Source organism: Labrus bergylta, chromosome 14 (assembly GCF_963930695.1).
Source record: "Labrus bergylta chromosome 14, fLabBer1.1, whole genome shotgun sequence".
Taxonomy (NCBI): domain Eukaryota; kingdom Metazoa; phylum Chordata; class Actinopteri; order Labriformes; family Labridae; genus Labrus; species Labrus bergylta.
In genome coordinates this window covers 24,893,670-24,919,173 of record NC_089208.1, presented here as the reverse complement: position 1 = coordinate 24,919,173, position 25,504 = coordinate 24,893,670, and the positions used below count along the sequence as shown (strand labels likewise).

The following is a 25,504-nucleotide window of genomic DNA, read 5'->3' as shown; positions in this document are numbered from 1 at the left end:
GTAAGGTTCAATATTCTCAGTACTCGTTATGTCCCTCGCTCTGTAATACCGCCTCATGAGGCCGATACTTAGCAAAGCGTATTCGTTTATTCATTACCACTTTCCTCACTTACTATCAGTCAGCAGAAATGAGAGGGTCTTGTCATTGTAGAAAGGGGTCATGCAGAGTACAGCGTCAATTACTGCGTGCCGAACAAAGAGCGAGTGTGTTACTAAAATGTATTCCAATAAGGACCCGGTTACTGTTGAATATGTAAACCTTCATTTAAAGTGTTAGCAACTTTCACTTGCAAAAGGGAAGTGATTTATTTCTCTTTGACAGACGCTGCATAGGCTCATTTTAGTCTCTTGTCAATGAAAGATGTTAAACATTGTGGTTCTGGCCCGTCAGCTGAGATATTCTGCAGCTTTTCTCCGTGCTAACATTTTTACATACTGAAGGTCTCTTGGTTCGGTTGTTTTGGTCACACAGAACATCACATTTGATGACACCACCTCCACTTCTGGGGGAAATTGTTCATGATTTTTTTGTGTTGGAAAAGGATTAGTCTATTCATATCCCACGTATTTTTATGATTTTTATATCTCAAATCACAAAGTCAATCCCCATCAGTGTGTACCTTAAATGTGTGCTAGCATGTAGTGTTCAGAGAGAGACACAGAGGAAGGAAGTGTCTGGGAGTGCGAGCAGCGAGCTAAGTGAGCTTGTTAGGAGGAAGCGCTGACAGTCCAATCCAGCGCAGAGGCCGTTCAAAAGACAGCTCCTTTTGTTTCTGCCTCCCTTTCTTCTGCCACGCGGGGGGAGAAAAAAAGAGAGGGAGAATCTGTGTGTGCGCAGTAACCCACTGACACCTCCCTCTGATCTGCCTCCTGCACTCTACCTCCTCCTCCTCCACCACCACCACCACCCTCCCCTCACTACACTACATCCCTTCACCAGCAATCTCCCCTCTCTCCACCTCCTCTCCCTCCCTTTTGCATATGCCATCGCCTAAGAGTCACTCTCCTGGTTGCCACAGTAACCAGCTCACCTCTCTCGCTCTCTCTCTGTCTTTCTCCCTCTCACAATGCACCTAAACAGGAGAATCTGTCTCAGTCTGACAGACAGAAAGAAAAGGAAATTGGGGAAGGTTTGTATGAGAAAAAAAAAAATTGCACAATTGTCTTTCTTTTTCTACATTTCTTATCTTTGCACGCACGGAAAAAAAAAAAAAAGCAGACAAAGCAAAGAGCCAGAGAAAAAGCAAGGCATGAGGGAATAAAGATGTGCTGGGAGGCCACATGTGTGCAATCCAAGCACTCCTAGAATGACATGTTACATTTACAGCACCAGTAACCAGCATCCTCCACCTGCTCCAGACATATTCACCCATCCCCCTCCTCCAGATCCCACCTCCATCATCCCCCCTCTCCTCTTCCTCGTCGTCTGTGAGGGGGCAGTCAGGGTGGAGGTTGTGGTGGAAGAGAGTCTGCCCATACAGTATTGTCCCTATAAGACAAGAAATTCAGCACCTGAAAGCTATCTCTCTCTCTCTCTCTCTCTCTCTCTCTCTCTCTCTCTCTCTCTCTCTCTCTCTAAATGTGCCCAATGCCCAATTACACTCTCATTACCTCCTAATCACCCCGCACACACAACAGCAACTGGGCGCACAATCACAAAGAAAGCACAATGTAAATCACTTGCATTCGTTCTGACATAATTTGTGGGACTTTTTTTCTCCCTCTCCACTGGGGTGGTGGCATGTTAAATGTTCCCCTGTTGATTGTGGTAATTTAGAGCAATATGGTAATAGTGGTGCTGATGGCTATTTCTCCTCTCTCGCCAGACGCCGTTTTTGTCCTTTCACGAGCCGTCGGCGGCTAAATTACACTGAAGGTTTAATTGGCTATTTTAGATCACTGCCATCACAGTTGATGAATGATAAAAATCTGCTCAGTGATCATTGATTATCACTTTTAAGAGGATGCATCGTAAATTAGGCCATCATTGGCTCATGCTGTTTCATTCATATATGCAAAATCAGGCCGCAGTGTGTCATCCGTTTTCTGTCACTTCTCAGCTGACAGACTTTGTTGATGGTTTGTTCACATCTCTGATTGAACACATGCTTAAGTTAGGCCCGTGTTTTTTTTTTTTACGTTGATATTTCTTTGATAGTTTCGAGGAGATTTTCTTCAAATTCAACATTTTTCTCTGTGGAGTGACTAAACCGCAGATGACTTTATATTCATCATTATTGAACTTTAAAGAGTAAAACACATTATTTCTATGTGAGGTGCCAAACTGTCTCTAAATATCTGATTGTTCTGCCATCTTCAGTCATCATTTTATTGATGATACATTATTATTCTCATTATAATTTACATTCCAAGTTAGGATTTCAATCTTTGAAGCTTCGATAATTTCCGATATCATGTGTTTTAAAACAAGGTAAAAAGGAGAGAGAGAGCAGCGATGGACCGAAAATCACAGGTTGGCAAATACTAACGTTTCTCAAATACCCTCGGGGTCCCATGCAAAAGGATGCAAAAGTCTCTTACAAAAAGGCTGAGAGCAGAGCAGTTGACACTGTCTAAATTGCATGCGTATTTGTGCAATCAAGATAGTCTCCAGGAGTTTGCTTGCAAATCTTTGGTGATTAAAAACTAATATTGGGTGTCTCAGACTTTAATATATTTTTTACAGTGGTATCAAAGAAATGGATTGTTATCTAAAGATTGCTTTTTTAATCTCACACTTTGCCCTACTGATGATTAGAGTGAGGAGTCAACCTAACCTGATTTACCTGTCTGCCAGGCAACACTTGTGTCTTTGCTTCACTGACAATGATAATGCTCGTTTGTAAATGAGTCTTGGTAGTTTTAGTAGAAGTAGTAGTAGTAGTAGTAGTAGTAGTGGTGGTGCCAAACAAAAGTCATAACATTTTGGATAACTATCTGGTTCTGTACCTATAAGGAGATTACTTCCAGGGGTATGTGGCTAACTGAGTGAGCACCTCATCTGCTTGTTTCTGTTCAGACACTTTGACCTTCTTTTGGGATTGAATGGCTTTTCTTTGAGTTGGTTTGAAACCGTCACTGATTCAACATCCATCGTAGTTAGAGTCATAAGCTAGGTTGCAGCTCGAGGTGTCCTGTCATCAGTTTTTTAGACATTTATTTTTTGTTGGTGCCACCTGAGGAGAACACGATTTCTGCCTCAAACTCATTTTTGCTCCAAACTTCAATAGGCTGAATAAAAGGAAAAGCCAAGGCAGGGCTCTTAAACGGGGTCTTACTAATATAATGTTGACTTTGGCATTTTGCTCAAGCCACAGGTTTCTTTTTTGCAGCAGTGTAATGTTTAAAACACTTCCCACCATTCTCTCAAGTCCATCCATCCACCCGTCCATCCCTTCTCCTCCACCCACCCACGCAGGCTGGTATCTGGTGTTTATGGGCTTCTTGGGCAGGCGGGGCTGTTTAACGAGGGCAGGGGGACAGCGTGGCACTAATTGCTGCGTGTGATTTATACCAGGTTGGGACCAGGAAGAAACACAGGCAGACGATGGTACTCTGAGAGCAGCTGCTTCACCCAATATTTACTTAACCCTCCGCTGGCGGGCTGGCACTGGTGGCACAGACGATGGGTCTGCGGGGAGTCATTTCACCACTCAGTGTTATGTACAGCAGTCAGGCGGGGGGGGGGGGGGGGGGGGGGCATGTTTGGAGACGGGCTCAGAGTGGGACTGGGGACCGTATGGGAAAGTAGATCAGAGCAATTAGAGGGAAAGATTTGATTGGTCTCCTGATAGTTTGGCTACCCAGAAGGGATTGTTGCTAGGTAATATATATTCAAAACATGATGGGAGGATATACATGTATTATTTTATACATTATGGTGCCACTTTTTTTTTGGTTTATGGGTTTCCACCAATGATGAATAATTAACAAAATATACTGTTATTTATATAAAAAAACGTTTTGTCCGAATAGCAGCCTCTGTGGTTTGCACAGAGTTCCTAATGTGGCCTCTTGATGTATACAAACATTTTTGATCACGCAGTTTCAAATTCACGACAGCTGTACAGGTGATACATTTTGAAATAAATAATCCATTAAAGTTATATTTAGGTTTAAAGTCTTGTACAATCAGGGGCTTGGTCACTTTGAGTTACAGGTGAATTTTGCGAGCTGTCTGCTAGAGAGAAATTTACTGAACTGAACCTGTCAGCCGTGTTTGTGTTGTTGATGCCGTTCAGAAAGTAAGATGCCTTGCAGTGAGGTTTATTATTATACGAGACTGTCCAAACTATTTTCAGGGAGTGAGTGAATCTAGTTTAATATTATTTACATGTTAGAATTCATTAGCAGGATAGTGTCTGCATGAACTCCACCTGGCTTGTTTGTTGTTTTGTACTGTTTTTCTGACATTGATTTGCTTTGTGTCATATCATGCAAAGGGGTCACACAAATGTTGTGCTGTTGATTCACAGAAAGACTTCAGGCCGAGGTGACTTAAAGACCAGTTATATCAGGGAACACCATTTCTGCTTTTTTCAGCCGCTACAAGCTGCGAGCTGAAAACTGCAAGCTTTTTTTCAATTTTTTTAAATCAAATATCTGGTCAGCCTCGACCACCTTTGCAAAAGGCTAATGCTGCAAGTCTCTGATAATTAACCTTCTGCAAACCCCTCCCTCCTCTCCACTTCCACCCTCTTGTCCAAACATTGTCACCTCTGGATCCAAAAAATAACATGGCAACAGTCTAAATGCCGGATTTGTGGCTTTAAAAACAAGACGCAGATTCCATTATCCATCCAGTCATCACTTTGCCTTTTCTGTATGAATGAGTAGAAGAGTCCTTATTGGAGATTAGTAGCACTCTGAATGTGTTTCCATACTGAGCAGCTTGATTTGTACAGTGCTCACTCTTCTGCCACGTGTTAGCAGTGATAGACACTTCCATCCCACGCCTGTCTGCCTGCCTCTTCTGGAGTGATAGTCTGAGACATCGTGGGGTTTGCATCCGCGACTCAATTAGTCACACCTCAGATAGATTAGCAGCAAAATTTGCTAAAGTGTACACTTATAATAAATCAGCTTAACTTATATCTGCAGTGCATTTACACTGAAAATAAAAACAAACAAACAGTGAATCAGTCCATGAGCAGCCACTGTAAGACCGAAACGATACAAGGAAAAGCAGAGTGGAAAATAGAGGGGAGTCTGATTCTGTCTCCACAGCAACATTGATTGATATTCTTCAGGTGGAGCAGCTGTCAAGCGGCCTGACCACTGCAAGCTAATGCCCTGCAGGGAGGGAGAGAGAGAGAGGGGGGAGGGAGGGAGGAGGAAAAGGAAACACTGAGGAAAAGGCAAGAGATGAAAAGCAGGAAGACAGAGGGGACCGCCACAAAGACACAGGACCACAAATTAAAAAGCAAATGACATGAAGGGAAGAAGAAATATATTTTTATTCTGATTTTTAGGCATTTTGGGAAAGGTGGAGGGAAAATATGATTATAACCAAGTTGTGCAGTAAATTGTGTCTCCACTCTGTCCTCTAGAGACATAACAACGTGAGGAGTCAGGTTGTTAGACTCCTATAATGTCGATGTGAGTCAGCGTAAATGTGTTCAGTTTTATTCTCTTATTAGATTGTAAACAAGAGGAAAGATGCTGTGAATCGTAATCTGTCAAAAGGAACTCAAACTGAGACGCTCATCAAAGATGTGTTTACAAAGAATTCTCCTAAATCATGACTTACTCTACATTGTTATATCCAGTTAGTACAAATTAAACTGCTTCATGTTAATGGCCTTATTCAGGATACCTGATCATAATAAGCTGTTTGCATGCTCCACTTTAATGCTTCCTGTATCGGTTCTGCTCTCTGACAGACTTTACTGTACATGATGCTTATCATCATTATAACAGCTTTTAACTCTTATATTTTCCTTCTGGCTATTCTCACATATTTACACAAATACTGATAATATCCCAACATTTGATAAAATGTACTGAATAATCTAGACTCAAATTAAACTTTGAAGATTTGTTTTTTAATATTACAGCATGGGTATACAGCAAATACAGCATTGTTAAAGCTTAGATAAAAACTGAATCCAATTGTGACTTTAAGATGAAAAATATTCAATCTGCCAAATGTTGTCACAGCTTGTTTATAAGTCTTATTGCACATTTCTTACTTATAGGGCCTGTGTCCACTTATGCTGGGTTTTTTGCACCAACTGTGCCCATTTTCAACTTGAAACAAATGTGCAGCCGTCAGCGCTTTCAGCTGAAAAAATGTCGACTGTTCGGAACACCCAACAATGTTACTGAATTATAGTAACCTAGAAACAATAAGCACCGATGAGAAGCGCTCTGAAACTGAGGTCATGGGCGCTGCCAGTGGAAAAAAGCGCTCTTAATGGACACAGGCCATACTGTACGTGATCTTTATGGTTTCATGACATCTAGTGCCAACATTTTCTCTGATGCTTACAACACTTTCTAATTACTTTGAATAAAAAAATGGCTCGATTGTTTTCATTTTAAATACAGGGGAAGATTCAGGTCGCATTTTTGTCACTTTTTTATCTCTACCACAGTTACTCCAACAGCTACCACAGTCGCTCTAATCATGCTTATTCTCATAAATATTGTTTTTTTTTGTATAAATCATAATTTCATCATTTTCATCGTATACTTCTAATAATTCTGCTTTACTACACAACACTCACATTCATGCAGGTGTTAGCAGTTGTTGTAGCTAATGAGACTTGCAGGTCAGAGTTAGCAAAGCTTGTCGACATTCACATGAGGCTATGAACCTGCACGTATGAACTTATAAGAATGAAACACAAACAAGAGAGATGGAGGGATTTCAATCTAGCACAGTATGTAACCCCCACAAGGTCGTCAGAAGAGATCCCATCAAGCCAAACAAGGGAGAAAATAAGAATACTGGAGATGAATTTGATAATAAATGAGCAGGGTCCTTAAATGACAAATCACCTTATAAATACAAATCATCAATAAAGCAGAAGAACTTTAGGATTTGGAACAGTTATCCTCAAACACACTGATTGGTCTGAAGCTTAGAAAATGTTCTCACGTCATTTACAAACTGAACCTGGTTTTATGAGAAAAAGTCATTTTTACAGACTGAATGTCACATGTAGTTTATGTGATGTTGTGGATGGAGGCTGTAGCTGCAGGCTGTAATCAGACAGAGTGACTCATTAGAGAGCAGCACTCTGTCTCTTTATGTCCTATATAATCACTGCTATGTGCTTTCATACGTTACTTTCTACTCACAGAATGTCACAGTGGGTTTCAACTTGTCAAGATGTCTTTTTTTTTTCTATGTTAGAATAAGTCCATCAGTGAATCAGTCTCTCTCTGTGTGATTCAGAATGAATCATAGGGAATGAAATTGTCTTTAAATTACTTTGTATTTTTCATTTCAACAGCTCGCTTCTTAACAGCATCTCTTATTTATTTAACAGTCACTGAGGAGGATTTTGTTGTCCGGTATGGCTTCATTTAAAGCCTCAGTTTATATTTTGTACAGTCCCATCTTCGTGTTTTTAATGTGAGGCCTGTTTCTCTGCAGTGCATTTCAGCACCATGGACAGTTCTTACTCAGCACTCTAACACATGCAGTGTGCTCTGGTTTATTACCAGTTCACTAAAACTGAAAAGCCTTCAAAGTTTCCTCCTTTTTATTTGCTGCTCATGACAGCATAGCTCACCTGTAGGATTACACTCATAACATGTGGAAGTTCTTCTCATACAAATTCACAAACTGAATAATTGACTTTTTTAGAGTTAAAATAACTTCACCATCTGAAACTTGTTGGAACACGTCGTACTGACCATAACCATATCAGTGATCCATTAAGTGATCACATCAGTAAGAACCTGCAAAACTCTTCCAATCAGAGGCTTTCCTGATACATAAATCTGATGTTTTTTTTCACAGTATGGATCAATGTATCGTTTTGTCTCATTCTTTGTCGAGCTGTGCACATCTTCCTCGTCCTGTCATCACTTCCTCCCACTCTCTTTCTCTACCCCTCATCTCTACCTTCATCTTCCTCCCTCCTCTCCTCCCCTCCTCAGTGTGGCTCCTGAATATTTAATAAGCCTGAATTACTGAGGCCCTCAACCGTAATGACGGGGAAATCAGACAATTAAATCAGAAGGGCTCTGGCTTTAAGTCTCACCTCCCCCAGAGGAGCCAGAGATTATTTAAAGTGGCACACTGTTTGATTATCTAATCCTCCTCTTGCCCCCTCTGCTTTACTCACAGAGCGGCATCGCCTGCTCCACTTGCCACCACAAATTACCATGAAACACCAATGAGCACTGTATTTAAGTCCTTTTCCATAAGCAGCTATGTGGTGCCATGAAGTCCCATGGGAACGGCACTATGGGACTAACTCTTTAGCACTCAGGTTAGCATAGTTTACAGAGGGGTGAGGGGTTGACTCCTTCTCACTGAGGTAATGTAATTAACAACCACACTGAGATGTGCTCATGGAAACCCCCAACGCTTCATTTAGAGAATGGCCCCGGTGTGAAGACATCATTTACAAGTCTTCTACAGCTGGGTTTTTCAAAGTGGAGGGGCACCAGGAGGGTCACAGAAACTTGGAGGGAAGGGGGGCGAATAGAAAATGTAAAATTTATGTATTGAATTATTTCTGACATTTTTATAAACGTCTCTTTAGATGTTAGTAATCAGTGCATATCCAAATGTCTTATTGCAGTCTTTAACAAGTTTTGAATCTCCCTCCTCATCAGGTAACTCAAATGATATTCAGACCTTTCCTTTTTTTAGTTTTCTTTACTACTCTTTAAGATTTCTAAAACAAGATGAAAGGAGAAGCCTGGCGTGGGTTTATTTCTGTAAACAACCTAAATAGTACGAAAAGACTATGCGTGAACCCGCTAGTTTAACCCTGACTGAACACAGAGTTCTTGAAAGTAAAAAATCTGCAGGACTTGAAACAGTCTCCGCTCTTCTGCTCCTGGAACAAAGTCTGTTTTGTTTGTGTTTGGTGATAAGTGGAATTGTTGTCAGCCTGACTTATTATCCAGACAGAGTGACGGATTGTGATTGAGTAGATAGTAATAGCTTCCTTAACGCCTGCCAGAGCCGCAAACACACACACACACACACACACACACACACACACACACACACACACAGAGGTCCTCACAGACAGAGCGATGAATATTCATGATTATACAGCTGAGGCTCAACACTGGCTCATTTAGTGTTGGCCAGAGAGAGGCCAATGATAGCATTGTAAACACACAACCATCGGGGGTTTAATAGCTCGACTCCAGTGCTGGCTAATTACACCACACACAAACACACTGCAGATAGACACACATAGATTAGATTGTGGCAGAGATTTCCCTCCTCAGCAGACACACATTTGGAATAGAAAAAAAAAACATGCAGCTTGTAAAAGAGTCTGTGAGAGAAAAGAGACGTGGTGTCAGTGTGTGACTGTCTGACAATGTTCAGATAAACTCACTTCTTACTCTGTGCGTTGCTACAGCTAACACTGTCCACAGTTTGCTGAACACATAGAGCAATGTTTCATAATAAACAAAGCTGCTGAAGGAAACACACATCACAGTGTGTTAACAGGTGACAAAGTCTTTAGTGTGGAATCTGATAAATACTCTGATGTAATTAAAATAACTTGAGTCATCATTCGTGTTGGATTAAGATGGGGGATGAGCATTGGACTAACAGCTGAATTTGACTCACTATGAGGTAGGCCGGGGCGATATGTCTAAAAATGTCCTCATCAGTAGATATCGATAATTATCAGGATAAATGTCAAATCATTTCAAGGCAGACTTTTGCTCCTGAGTGAAAGTTGAAGGAACCAGATGGTTAAAAGTTGTTTAATTATTCTTTATTGTCAGAACATGACGACCGGAAAAACGCTGAGAAAAGTTTGATCGTGATGATCATCGTTGTCGTTTTATTGCTCAGGCCATTTTTTAGATATGATTTGATTTGTCTTAACTGTCAGGGCACAAGTACAAGTGAATGAATAACCAACTACTCCAAGACCAAAGCAGAGTATACTCTGACCTCAAGACCTGGACTAGATTTTAGATCACTGAAACAAAACAGCTGTTTATGCTGACAGAAAAGAAGTCACATCTTTAGCCATTATTACAGGAGATGTGTGACTTGAATTTGCATGATCATTTGACATCAGAGCCTGGATAAGAGGATAGTTCTCAAACTGGTATACTGTAGCACATGAAATACACTTAATATTATTGCTATGAATGATTAAATTAGTGAACTACTCATTTGATAAGACAGAATTACAGCAGCCACTGAGGCTCTTATTTTGAAAGAAAGTTTTCCCTAAAGTCCAAAATGGAGCTACAAGCTAAAAGTATTTATGTGTTTGGTTTGGTCTTTTGAATGTGCAACATAAACCTTTATACAGGTGAAAATCTGCCATCTGAACTGTTCGTCATGTAATGCTCCTCATCTCCTTCCTGTATAGTTTGATTTCAGACATGTAGTAGAACGTCTCTGTGCAGACTGACAGAATCTCAAATCTTTCTCCGTTTTAACACGACGGAGGAATGTGGGGCAACGATGAGGCCAAGCGCCTCAGGGTTTAAGCTTCCCTGTTGCCTCCTTATTTAAATATCGTTCAACGTCCATTTGCATCTAGTTTTAATAGCGTTTTATTCAGTCAAGCAGAAGATGACATCTTTATCTGTGGTTGACATATGAGGCCGTTAGCCCGGGGCTAGCGTGTGTCTAGTTAATGAGCAGAGGGATGCTACCGCTGATTAGGAGCAGCAATAAAAAAAATAAAAAAAAGCTCAGCCATCCACTCTGACTCAACTCGGAGCGAGCGGAGTCTCAATCCAGATAGACTGCTTCAAGTATGAAGCCCAGGTGTGATGACAAATCAGGGCAGGTGCGTCATCTGTGTGTCTCTTTTGTGTGTGTGAATACCTTTGGAGGAATGGATACGTTCATACTCACTGCAGTCTGATCATGTCTGTGTGGTTAAGCTCATAAAATGCGATCTTTACTTTTACACTTTTCTCAGGATGAAGTTAAACTCGACTACATGTTGTCATTCTTAAAGGTGCTGATTCACAAAGGTCAGTTCTTCAACCGGATTCATAAAGGCTGCATCTACAGAATGTTTTCATACATGACTCATCTACCAACTATTTTCTGTTTTAATTGATCAATTGTTTGGACTGTAAAAGGTCTTACAGTGAAACAAAGACAACAATGTCTTAAAGCCCAGCGTAATGTCTTCAAATATCTATTTGTTTCAACCAAAACTTAAAAAATCACAGATATTCACTAAAATATGAAAAACAACAAAGAAAAGAAACATTTTATTTGAACATTTAACGTTCAGGATGTGAAAAAAAAGCTTTAACGTGTTTTACTTAAAAATCCTTTTTATTTTATTTATTGTGTTTGTTTATTGAACAGGGACACATGCAGTGAATATTGCTTCATTTATTAAATACAGAGTAGATGCCGTGCATACAGGTTTAACTGTGGCTAATTCTCAACCCCTGTCCCTGGCTTGTCTTTTAAGAATACAGACATTATAAACTCAATACAAACAAGAGACTAAATAATGTTATTTAGAATTTTAGCTCCAAATGTTCTTCCCCCTCACTGTCTATGTGCATATTCAGGGAGGATGTTTATAAGGATGTGCATGACAATGATGTTGTGAATCTTAAGTATATTTTAATTTTAATTGTTGTTTATGCTGCAGTGAGTTAGCTACAAGCTTTCATGACAACTCATTTGACAAATGTCCTTAACATCCAAACACACTTAACATAAAAATGGTTGATCCCTCAGGGCCACTGTAGGTTTTTTTTTTGTACAGACGCGGAATGAATAACCTTTCACCTCTAATTGTCATTTTTTAAGGCGATAAATCAAAGAAATGAGAACAAAGATCCAGATCCAGAAATGTGTGTTTAAGTGCTGCAACATTGGACTGGACAGTAAATGTGTGTGTGTGTGTTTCCACCTCTCACTAACTGGGAATATTGCTTGCTAAGCGGATGGCGGCCAGTGTGTTGCCATGGTTACCCCAGCAGCTGTCAGAGCGGCTCCTGTACGAATGACGGATGATTTTTATTAGAGGGGCGTTTTTTAAATTGGAGGGATCCCCCTCGCTCCATAGAGATGCTTATCCCGGCCTGATCAAACCCGAGTCAGTCTGCCAATAACTGTGACCAGGTCTAATTACAACACGGCCCTCCTGGGCTCATCATACAGTCATTATTACTCACACACACACACACACACACACACACACACACACACACACACACTGCATGCTGGCTCCAGTTACTGTGTGACACGTTCATAGTGGGAAACGATGTGCCGTTGCATATGCCGCTTATATTGCATTTGGCAGTTGGTTTCCTGGATGTGTTTGGTAGAGTCTCACTTTTAATCCTGGTTCTTTCACTTTGATTGTCTCATTTATTCAATCTCTCTGAACATAGAAGCTGTTTTGTGTTTTGGGGTGGTGGGATCAAGGGTAGACATTCAATTAGGGCTGCACAATGAATCCCCATTTCATCGTTATTACGATATGAGCATTCACAATAAACACATCACAAAAGTATACATCTATCACATTAAAAAAATAAACATTATTTCTTGTAAATACTCAATGCTTTCTCACTCAGCACACACACATTTTACCCATCGAATGGAGGCCTGAGTATTATGTTCCTGCTTTAGCAAGTCAAGCTAGCTATCAGCCTCCCTGAGATCCATCGATTTTTATGGCACTTCATATCACTATGGCAACATTGAACAATGTTATTGAACGTCACATTTGTTTCTTATATTGTGCAGGCCTACATTTAAAAATGATGAAAATAATCTAAAATTCTAAAAATCTCCTCAGGAAAGATATTCTCCACAAGACAATGGATTCGTTGGAGTCCATTTGAGTTTGGAAAAGTCTGGAAGTAGAAATGTGTTCTCGTCCTGTCTATGATCCTCCAGCTCAAAATGTCCCATACTTATTTAATCTCAATTGTTCAAGGATTTTATTGAGAAATATTCTGAAAAGCACAAACATGAAAAATCAGCACAAATCTGATGAGTGGTTTATTTTAATCAATTCTAGATGCAGTTCAGAGTTGGGCTGTTAGTACACACCTGTGCATGCAGCATGGATTATCCTCTTTTAATTTATCGTGTCAAGCTGTGTGACTTTGAGTGTCCAAGGTTACCGTGACACCAGAGGCCCCGGCTGTCTCCAGGGACGGCACTCTACTAATGCTAATACACTCCAAGACAGTCGCACAGTGGGGACACTGCCAGCAGAGTGATGAGGAAGCAATTTTTATCTGCATTGTTTAGCTGACTCCACGGCTTTCCCGTAAGTGGCGTCCAGACGTTCGGTGTTGATAGGTCAGACCATTCAAAGTGCCTCACAGGATAGAGGGTCGAGGTGTTCAAGGTCATAACAGATAGTAAACATTCTCTCCTGTTTTTCTAGGTTAGGTTGGTTGGAAAGTCAGGATCTTTGTTGGACATTAAAGGCTTTTTATCCCCATTTTCTCCAGATGTTCCAAATTCTTCCTGACCCAAATAAGTTTCCAATATTTGTCCATTTTTGAGTCTGGAAATAAAGCTCAAGGAGGAGTGACAGTTCAAAACTCCCAACTTTTATGGACGTGATGTGATTGCTGTCATTGTGCACATCCAGGCTCAGGTTAAATGATTTTTAACGTGAACAAATCACACAGAAAAGGAATGTACATTTATCTTATTATTTAGTTTCAGATTCTGTCAAAACTGAGAAAGAAAATTCATGAATATATCTCGGAATAGATAACCGTGTTTCTTTTTGATGCATCCTTCCCACCTGTGTATTATGAAGAGAGTCCGAGTGACATCGAGTTTGAACCTTGAGTTGCTCTTAGTGTTTTTTTACATGAGATTTTTGAAGTCCTTTTCTCTAAATGTACATACTCTGCTAGAAACACTCTGTGATTGTGGGCTAAAATCATTGATCTTCTAAACAGTCTCTGGTGGCAGTGCGGTGCAACTTGCTTTGTGGGTCACTATTTTGGAGCGAAACAAACAAACAACACAGACGGACTGGAGAACTCAGCGTTACCTGATTCAGCATTTTAGCCTCTAACAGCAGAATTTCTTATACTGGTATCAAAATGTTACATAGCAATACTAATTCATCCCAACATCTTTACATTATGTATTGTGCAGTATTGCTTTGGCAGCAGCATGTAGAATTGGAGAAAGACAGACAGAGTAAAGAAGAGACAGAGGTACAAGAATCCTGTTGAGATCTGTCAGACTGACAGGGGCTGACTTCTTTTTTTTTTAATAATTGCTCTTCCTTGCCATGATCTGCATTAGCATATGAAAGTTGTTCTTTTTTTTTTCCTTCACTGGGCGCGCATAGCTGTTAGCTAATTTGTAAGTCATTTAAGATGACAGAGAGTGGTTGTATCCCAGAGGTGCTTTTCTCTCTCTTGATCCTTTATTTTCTCTCTCTCTCTCTCTCTCTCTCTCTCTCTCCTCCACCTCCTCCCATCTCATCTCTTTCTTCATTCATGTCTCAATTAAAGAATATTAAAATGACTCAGGATACAGAGATAACTCTTTCAGCTGATTTCAGGGCAGATGGTCGCCCAGTGTGCACGGGTCAAAGTGCTCAGCGACGTCACTGTGTCTCAACCTTCTCTCTTAGTGCTTGTAACATTGACCTGTATGCATGTGAGGACACATGCACAGGAGGAGTATAAACTGTCCTTGGTGAAAAGTGGATAAACAGAAGCTCAGTATGAAATGATTCAGCCTTTTCTTCTTGTTTCTATCATGTCTCACAAGCAACTCAGGTTTCAGAGCAATACTGCAAGGCCTCTCCATTTGCATGAACAAAGAGTCTGCTCGCAGCTCAGCGTGGCTTAAACGGGGATTAATTGAAGCTATTGAATGTGGATCCACAGAAAGAGACCTGTGTTTGTGGCACCGGGCGATGCCAAAGCAGCTGTGCGGTCGAGGAAGCGAAGAGGAGACGACCGATGGTCCGGCAAGCCACCTGGTGTGAAGTGAAGCCATAGTTTTAGAAATATACTCTCATATAGACAGGTGTGGACACAACACGCATGTTAGCATGCTCATATGTGGAGCATGCTAACACATTACAAACACACACACACACACACACACACTGCAGGAACAGTGGAGGCTGTCTCTCAGGCGCTGTTAGTATGCAGTAGGTGGAGCCGAGAGGAGCAGAGAAAAGCGTAGTGAAGCGGCTTCGATCGTTATTATTGACCACTCCTGCATGCAGATGTACGCTGCATCAACACATTCACACTCACTCACTTACACACACGCGTAGAAACACATGCGTTGACACACACAAAGGCTTGAATATGCAGACACACAAGCCAGTGGGATTTGAGATAACTGCAGTGGTACAAGCATACACGCAGAAATGCCCTCAGCTTACAAGGACATGCGCACACGGTACAGTAATGAAGGCCTGCAGCGCCGAGAGAGACGATCAATTCTGTTTGTTGGCGGCGAGCAGGAGCTGCCTCTGGGAAGAGAAGGAGAGAATCTAAACAAGAATTACAATGGCTGTTATATTTTGAATTGATATCAACTACCAGCACCATATGCTTTTATTGCAAAGGTGTAAATATCCATCATGTAAACAATGCTTTACTCACCGGTTAGCAGAGATGTTCAGCAGTGTTTACAAACAGAGACCTGCTGAATCTGCTTACATCAGATCTCATAATACTCACATAATACTTCATTTAGGATTATAAAGGAACAAACAAGATGTATCATAATGTAGCAAAACAAAACATAACAACAAACATAACTGAAATTAAAATTCATTAAATTGATTGGGCTCTTCAGTAAACATCAGTTGCCGTAGAAACCGTTCAAATTTTATTGCGATCAGGAAGTAAAAGTACTTTGGGTATAAATACTTGATGATGATGTTAAAGTAAATAGTATTAAGATAAAGGGGCTAGCAGGGGTCTGTAAAAATAAGTGGAAACACTGCATCACATCAGCATTACTTTAGAGTTTAATATGAGACCTCCAGCCTCAGCTTTCAATTTGACTCAGGAGAGAACAGAAAGTTTCTCACTCAGGCCACGATCTTTTCCAAAACAGTACCAAGACTGAACTGTGACTATCTCAAAACATTAACCACCTATTAGTTAGGGTTTAGGAAATGTTTGTCGTCGAGGTTATTATATAAAGAAAACAAGAGACCAAAGAGGGGACGCTAGATCCGCTCATCAGTCAGGGAGTGCAGCGCGTCCCAGATACAAAAAGATACAGGCTGCATGATATCGCCTACCCTATATTTCCTGTCTGTCTCTATCTGGCCTATCAAATATAGGTAAAAAAAATAAATAAAATGGCCCGAAAACATAGGACACAAGCTGGGGTCTTTTGAGTGACAGTCCGGGTATTTGACCAATCATTTTCCCAGCCAGTCAGTATGGGGGCTGGACTGGGCGTTACTGTATTTGGAATTCAACAACATTTTTCCATCATTTTGTTCTTTCTAAGGTTAACATTCAGCGAAAGAGAATGCACTTTAAACACACACCCACATACACACAAACATATATGTGCATGCATGTGTGTGTGTGTGTCTGTTTAAAGTGCATTTAAAACAGGAATTCTCCCTCTCTTCCTCCGCTGGCTTTTCATCACAGTGACAGGTAGTCTGCTCTAATGAAAGCTCCTCTTCTTCATAAACCTAACTTGTCAACTTATGATGCCAGACAACGAGAGAGAGAGAGAGAGAGAGAGGCGAGAGAGAAGGGGGGAGAAAACTGAGAGACAGAAGAAAGAAACAAGAAACAGTCTGATCTACAATTTCTCTTTAATATCTGCTTTCTCTGACTTGCTTCCTTTTCTTGGAAACAACATTCAGATGATACAACACTCAGTGGCTTATCTCCATGCTAACATGTAACTACACACATACACACACATGTAGGTATATAATACCTCCCCTTCCCTCCCCCCCTCCCCCCCTTTTTTCACCACCGGTTGTCTGTCACACACGAGAGCCTCTCGACCACAAGCTGAAAAAAATCCCCTTCAGGATATCAAATCCAAGGTCTCTCACTTCTAACTAGGTCATCACTTGCTCACAATAGCATCCTCGCTGCACTCCTTTGTGTATTCTTCCCTCACCTTCGCTGTTGTTTCTCGTTTCTCTCTGTCCTCTCATACATCACTTTATCAAAGCACCATTTCTGCAATCTGTCAGCATCTTGTAAGTCGCTTTTTGTCATTTGCTCCATTCACTCTGCGACCGTAAGACATATATCATATTATTTTCGCCCTTATATTAAAATTTATTCTACCTCAATGTAAAAAAAAATTAGTAACTTACTGTTTTTTCATCCATGTTTGCTGTAATTTAGAATGTATTTTTTGGGGTTGTTGCACTTGTAACAAAATGATCACAGCTTGTTTGTTTAAGCTTGTTTCCATTATGTTTCACTCTGCACCATGTAAGAGCCTCTCCCAGCTGTCTTAATGTGTGTTAAACTGTCATGGCAGGGCTAAATGAGAGTAATCCAACACCTCATAAAGTCTGCATTATGATATCTCTACCAATATTGCCAGAATCCCCGACCGTATGGTGGCCCCATTTGATCCCTTCTCAAATAGGCTCCTCCATCATCGGTGACATGAAATAAACCCGGCAGCCAGCGGCTCCAGCACACACATCACCTTTCATAAACACTGACTACCTCTCTCTACCTTCACGTGTTCCCACAAATTAGCATAACATCAGCATGATATTAGCACATTCGTCCTGCGCAGCCAGGCCATATCAAAGTGCTCTGTGATCCCGGGCTCCCTGCGCTTTAGTCTGGAGCAGTGAATTAGAGAGAAACTGAGAGAGAGCGAGAATTTCCCCCCAGAGAGAGAGAGAGAGAGAGAGAGAGAGCGATGAGCTACATGATAACGAGCTGTGTAACACCGCTACACAACACACAGCCTTGTCACAGTGCCTCAGAGCTTTGCTGAGCTAAATGGGCTGCAGCAGATGTTTGGTGACTATGATCACACAGAGCTGCGTTCCTCACTTGACTTGCAAATATTTGCTAAGAGACTTTACAATTGGTTTTTCTCTATTTTGTTCTTGGAGAATGTGTAAGGTGTTGTTTTTTTCCCAGTGCATATGAATGAATACATGATATGTGCTTACTCTGAATAAGTTTAGAATATTATTTGCCATAAAATTATAGTTCTTAGTTTCAAATCGAGAGGCAATTTATATATATATATATATATATATATATATATATATATATATTTTTACACCATTAGTTAATTATTAAGGAAAATATGGAGACAGCTAACAGCTAAACACTGAGCTCAGTTTCAGGATTAAACTGATTGGTTGCTAGAGCCCAAGGATTTGTATCCATACAGGGTGATGGCCACTTTTCTCTACTGCAATCATCAACAACTTGTTTTATTTATTATTTGTTTTAAGGTTATTCCCAAAGGCTAATTGAAATCCTACATTGAGAAGTCTTGGGGTTTCTTTTTTGCTGTCTCTGTACAAAGTACAATAGAGATGTAACATGGCAGGCTATAATGTTTTACTTTTAATAAATTCTCCAAATGGCCCCTCAGTGTTTGTAAAAAAAAAAAGAATTCCACTAGGAGCTAAATTATTCTCAAAACTCACCTCTTGCAGTACCAGGTGATTAAAAAAAACAGTTAAATCTCTGAATAAAACTGTTTGTGTTGATAATGTGTCTTGACAGGGCGCCGTTGGCCTCTAGTAGTAATTTTGTGTGCCTCATGTACAGAGGTTGTTGTGGGGGCGGATGGCACGGGTTCGAGTCTGACGTGTGGTGCCTTTCCTGCATGTCGTTCCAGGCTCTCCCATCCACTGTCCTATCTCAATAGATGAATGCAAATATCTGTCTTGACAAAGAGCATCAGAAGGGGCTTCCAGCTGAGCTGCTGCTGGCATATTTGTAGAAGCTCATCTTGATTTTCAGTCAGAATTCATAATTGTTCACACAAATAGGCCTTGCAATTCAAACAGGTAAAAACACTGAATAATGCAGTTTAATCTAAATAATATTTGTTTCTCCAACCCACTTCAGCAGGGCTTTGGGGAGCTGTGAGCCGAGTTGCCGCTAACTTGAGCTCGCTAAGATGTCGTGATGACTTTTAAAAAGTGCAGCGTCTTAATTTGTTGTGTTTCTTTGTTTACAGTGTCACGGTTTCTCATCACATCCACGGGAGCCCTGTATATCCTGGATGTGCAAATGGAGGACGGGCTGTACAACTACAGGTGTATGACACGCCATCGATACACAGGAGAGACCCGACAGAGCAATAGCGCCCGCCTCATTGTCTCAGGTGAGAGGAGAATCCAAATATTCTGTATGAGGAACTGTCACTTCACCTCCTGCCATAAGGATGTACTTGTTCTTTAAAGTACATGATGTGTATAATTGGATATAATGACACAACAAATCAACATTTTAAACCATCTAAATACAATAAGTCTCCACCCTTGATCTTTTGTTATGATTCGTATTCATGTGTGTGTTTTATGGAGCTTTCATTCTGAGTTTGGGCTGGTTGAATAAACAGCATGTGTGAAACAACAGCACCATATGGACCAAAAATGTGTGCTTGTTGAAATAGATCCACAAAGGATGACCAGAATAGAAAGTGACAGGACAAAAACACATGAATTAAAGAGGGTGCGACATGTTATAAAGGTCATTAGCTCCGTGCCAGCAATGTTTGAGGGGGAGGGCCTCGGGACAGAAAATGCCCTTCTCTCCCTTCAACCGTTTAAAAAAGGGGCACTTTGAAAATCACCAACAGGAAAAAAAAATTTCTCGTCAACTGGAGTCCTACTCAGCCCCCCAAACCAGTCCAAGTGTCCTCTGTGGCTCTGACAGGAGCAGAAAATAACCCTGAAACTCGAGTTGTCGTAGATTAAACTATAAAGTCTGACACTGTCTCTCTGATAAAGCTCATGCTGATAATGTGACACAGATGTTAAAAAGACAAACACATTTACCAAGTTAAAGTCTGAAGCCTTTCATTAAATGTGTAAAAGTTAACATTGGATATTTACAGATAGATAATTGTCAGGTTAGTCACAATCGTTAAAAATAAATTAAGACAGTGTGGATTGAACCTGTGGCAGGTTGATGAATCCTGCAGGATTTGCACAATTTTTAGTGGTTGTAAGCAGTGATGAAGAGGTTTTTAGGGATTTCTTGAAGGAGGTGAGTGAGGGGGACAACAGAAAATAACTCAAACCTCTTGCTTCCCCGTTCCACAGATCCCACCAACTCAGCGCCCCACATCCTGGACAGCTTTGAGCGCCGTGAGGTGATGGCGTCTCATCGAGTGGAGCTGCCCTGTAAAGCCTCCGGTCACCCCGCACCCAAATATCGCTGGCTAAAGGACAACCGGCCGCTGGAGCCCGACACGCGCTACAGACAGAGTGTGACAGGCCTGCTGATAGAGAGAGCTCAGCCCAGCGACACAGGGACGTACGTGTGCGAGGTCTGGAATGGATACGGCAACGCTGAGGTGGTGGGCAGACTGATGGTTAAAGGTGAGCGCACGTGTGCTGGAGGAAAGACACTGGGGTTGATTTTTAACATTTAGTGTCTTTAAATTGCTGCTACAGATTTCTTAGATGATTGTTTTAGCATTTTCCATCTTTAGCTGTCAAATAAAGCTGGGTGATAAAGCCAAACCATCTAAATCTGACCTCTGACCCACAGAGCCCCTGAAGGTGGTGGTGAGCCCGCGGAAGGTGAAGGGCAGCGTGGGAAGCCAGGTGTCACTGTCCTGTAGCGTCACCGGATCTGAGGAGTACCAATTGTCCTGGTATCGAAACGGAGAGCTCATCTACCCCAGCAACAGCGTGCGCATGACAGGCCAGCACAGAGAGAACCTGGTGATGGCGGGTATGGCCAAGAGCGATGGAGGAGCCTACCAGTGCTTCGCCCGGCATGGAAAGATGTCCGCCCAGGACTATGTTCAAGTCATACTGGAAGGTCAGAATTCAGAGAGGTTTTATTGAAGCTGTGCGGGGCCAGTTATCACATATTATTTTTTATTGATAAGTAACTCAGTGTTTAATAAACGTGTTTTATGTAGACATAAATGTGGCTGCACATTTATTCACATTTCTACTGATATTGGGATTTGAGCTTTTCTATTAAAAACATCGCAAAAGTCTGAAATTTATTGCAGTAAAAATGAAATATTTTTGTTGAACAAGCAAAACTTTCTCACTCAGCATGCATACATTTAAACTGTTGGGTGGAGGCATGAGTGTGATGGCCATGCTTTCACACCATGCAGTCAGATGAAGCTCACACCTGCTTCAGATAAAAAAAAAAAAAATCAAATTTAGTGGTTAAAAAGATGCTTTTCTGATTATTTCTAAATCAGGGGGGACACGCTGAAAACGCAGGTGTTGTGCAAAACTTGACAAATGGCAGATAGAAATGCACTTAAATGTTTTGTTTATTAAATGCACTTCACACTGTTAACACAACATAGAACAGTGTTATAGCACATTGTATATTTATTCTCATATGGTTCAGGCTTACACAGGTTATATCTGTCTTCACATAAATACTTAAATCTGACTCTTTAACACCAGATGCATAAGTCACACTGTAAGACAATTCAAAGACTTTAATCTGAAGAGTGACTTTATACAAGACTACAACTTCCTGTTCAGATAATTTCTCATGCTAGCTTATGTGGGAATATACTAGAAATAAAACCCTGGAGCATAAAAAGATAACACTTCTCCTCATTGCTGCCATTATTTGTGCATTATGTTAAGTCATCTGCCTGATTGTGGAGAGTGTTGTTAGCAGGGTTAGCATCACAAGCTAGGATCACTAAGCCTTTCAGCTGTTGCACTAACTCTTTATCTTTCCAGCAATCAAGGGTTCCAACTTATGTGTTACATTTAGTTCGGACATGCTGACAGCAGCTTTTGTGTGTACGGTGTATTGCTCTTTAAGTCCAATCCATGCTTACCATCAAGCTGCCTCTTGTTCCCTGCTGAATCGAGCACACAGGAACTTCATTATATGCACACTAAGTCGAGAATCATACCGACTCAAGACAGCTCAGAGTGAGATGATTATGATGACAGGACGCCTCAGTTACAGCAAGATTCTCAAGATATTTCGTTTAATTTCCGCCCCAGTCGACCTCAAATTTGAAGTATCTTTCTGAGGGCAGCGTCAGCTTCATAAGATTTTCTGAAAGAGGGCCTGTACTCTGTTACAAGAGCTCGGTTGCTGCAGTGTGTGTCTCCCATGACTACACCAATAAAAAGACTATATTGATTACCAATGATGTTTTGGAGCGAGAGCATACGCTCCAGTTCTGCTTTTTATACAGCAGCAGCATGTGAAGGTATTTAAAATGATATCTTATTAGTCTTTGAAATAGATTTGAATTAAGAGTTGTCTGTAAATATCATCTTTGTATAATAACTAAATATACATTGCCATGTGGCTCTCCTTCCACTGATCAGATGGCACCCCAAAGATCCTGGCTTCTTTCAGCGAGAAGGTCTACAACATCAACGAGTTTGTGTCGCTGTCGTGCACGGTGAAGGGAACGCCGGAGCCCCGGGTGGTGTGGACCCTGGACGACGAGGCCGTGATACGGGACAGCCGCCATCGCATCTCCCACTACACCAACACGGAGGGACACGTGGTCAGCCACCTAAACATCAGCCAGACCCAGGTTCCCGATGGAGGGGTGTACCGCTGCATCTGCAATAACTCAGCCGGGACCGTTTCCTACCAGGCGCGAATAAACGTAAGAGGTGCTTGTCAGATCAACTCTTCCAACACACCATCACATATACACATCAACATGTCTTGACTTATTCTGTTTTATATGGTTTTTAATTGGCTACATTGAAAGCACCAAAATGTGCTGATGCTGAAAGAATGCCTGACTAAGTTTGTCAAGAGGATTTTTTTGAGTCATTAGATATGCCTATAGTCCCGCTAACGTTTAGAATCTCGATTCTGGCTCGTCATTGTCACTGGGGTCAACATTTGAGACTCTGGAAACCAAATACAGGGTCTTATGTATGTATTAGTTAGCATCTTAAATATATTAGCATTAAGGTTCAGTAATGATTGGAAATATTGTGATTTTAGTTTCTGTAAACTTTCCTGATATTTGTCGGGGTCAAATTGTTTATAACATAATGGGGATGAATGCTGTTTTGAGGGGCCCCGTGTGAGTTTTTGCCTTGGGCCCCATCAGACTCCAGAATCGCCACTGTGTAGCATGGCTTAGTATTCATGGCTTTGAGAAAAATATGTAAGTGACAGGGTTTTTAATTGCTCATCTGATTCTGAATCTGAGAACTCAAATATGTTGTTCAACTACGCTGCACTGATTCAGGTACATGTCGGTCAAAACTTTCCACTTCGATCAGATATTTGTGGGTAGTTAACCAGACACTTAACTTTGATGCCATACGTGGATTTTTTACTATTTCAAGCAAAGATTTCCAGTAGCTCTAACCTAATGCGTCCTACCTAACCCCTGCTGATAGCTTCATATCAGGACACCACTGGGTGATTAACCTTCGTCCCCAGTGTGTGAGTGCAGTGATATCTGCTCTCTACAGAGGCATGGTTGGCTGGATCTCTGATGTCATGTCCCGGTAATACTGGGGCGCTCAAGCTTTCCGTGCTTGGTGCAAAGGCTATTAGTATTTCTCTATTGCAGGGAGGGAAGGGTATTTTCTGCGCACTGATTGGTTTAATTTGATTGTGTTCACTCTTGCATGTTGTAAGGCTAAATAGGGCGATCCTCTAGCCCTTAAGCGGAGGTTTGCGGATGCCGAATGCAACCAAGCAATGAAGATAAATCTCCACAGGTGCCATTGTGGAGAAAGTGTAATGACTGTTTCTCACATCGTTGGCTCCTTAATCGTGCTAAAGAGAGTAGCAACCCACGTCATGCTTGTGCTCAAAGCACACTACAGAGCCCAGTTAAACTGTCTTCTGCAGTGCTTTGAAGAGAAGCCTGATAGTCTATTTCCCTGATAGACACTGAGCTATGGAAGCCCATTGGTTATTCAGTTGGTTTTTCACAAGTGTGTGCAAAAGCCAGGAACATGAGTAATGGTTTTGATAATAGCTTCATGAGTGGAGAAAGGGAACATTCTTCTCTAGTGCTTGTCAGAGGCAATCACATCCTGCAGCAAAGAGGTGGGAGCAGAAGGTAATAGAAGGGAACACGAGTCCCTGGTTCTGACAGGGTGAAGAGCTTGTTTTGTATGAGCAGAACCGCTCCAATGCAATGGTTCTGGGCATGGTTTGTTTTTATTTTGTTTCTTAGACTTATGTTTAAGTGGTCTTATTGATATCATAGTCAGGCATTCTAAAACTGCTCAAAAAAGTTGGTAAAGTTAATGTTTTTTCCTATCAGAATGAATCAAGGCATGTCATCTTTGTGGTGTCTTGAAAACACACACAATACAGCACAACTTTCTTTTATTCCACCACCTCCGCCTCAAAATCATTTTAAGAGAGTTGTCTCTCCAATGTGTCCTTCAAGGGCCTGCCAGCATCAGACCAATGAAGAACCTCACTGCCATCGCTGGTCGGGACATGTACATCCACTGCCGAGTCATCGGCTACCCGTACTACTCCATCAAGTGGTACAAGGACTCCAACCTGCTGCCCTACAACCACCGGCAGCGGGCCTTCGAGAACAACGGCACCCTGAAGCTGTTTGACGTGCAGAAGGACGTGGATGAAGGAGAATACACGTGTAACGTGTTGGTGCAGCCTCAGCTCTCCACTCACCAGAGCGTCTATGTTACTGTGAAAGGTATGAACCCCGATTATCTCTGCCTTTAGTTTCAATTAATGCTGCCATACATTGAATTTTGTCAAGCACACTCGCTTGGAAACAAAAAGGAATTAGTTAGAATAAATAAAATAATAAGAGCATGTATCATAAAATACAACAACAACATCAACAACAAAAAAGGAGAAAAACAGGAAAAAAACACAGACCACATGGGGGCATGGCTAATAAGGGTCAACGCATTGAGAGTTGAGGTTCACTTATATCAACAAAGGGACAGGAGGCTGAATTACAGCAGCATAGAATAAATAAATGAACCCTAAATACACAAGACAAGTATTGTGAATAATTCTACAATGGTTACAATAAACAACGTGGGCCAATTTATAGTACCAGTAAATGTGAAAGTGCACAAGGAATAAATTGTCACATGATAAATACACTTAACAACAATGAACATGGTTGTATGATGTTAAATAAGGCATGTAGTGTAAAAAATATATTCTGTTTATATTATGATAAAGGAGGCATTTGTGTTAACCTAGACAA

General features: G+C 41.2%; 1 protein-coding gene across 8 annotated transcripts in view; it reads left to right on the top strand.

Annotated features, from left to right (window-relative positions):
* The window catches only part of dscama (Down syndrome cell adhesion molecule a), a 111,198-nt gene that overhangs the window by 48,932 nt on the left and 36,762 nt on the right, over positions 1 to 25,504 (top strand). For all 8 annotated transcript variants that reach the window (XM_065962802.1, XM_065962799.1, XM_065962798.1 and 5 more), the window contains 5 exons: positions 19,322 to 19,468; positions 20,412 to 20,690; positions 20,863 to 21,138; positions 22,647 to 22,943; positions 24,701 to 24,976. In XM_065962802.1, the coding sequence (XP_065818874.1) occupies positions 19,322 to 19,468; positions 20,412 to 20,690; positions 20,863 to 21,138; positions 22,647 to 22,943; positions 24,701 to 24,976 (1,275 nt within the window). The remainder of the gene's footprint in view (positions 1 to 19,321; positions 19,469 to 20,411; positions 20,691 to 20,862; positions 21,139 to 22,646; positions 22,944 to 24,700; positions 24,977 to 25,504) is intronic.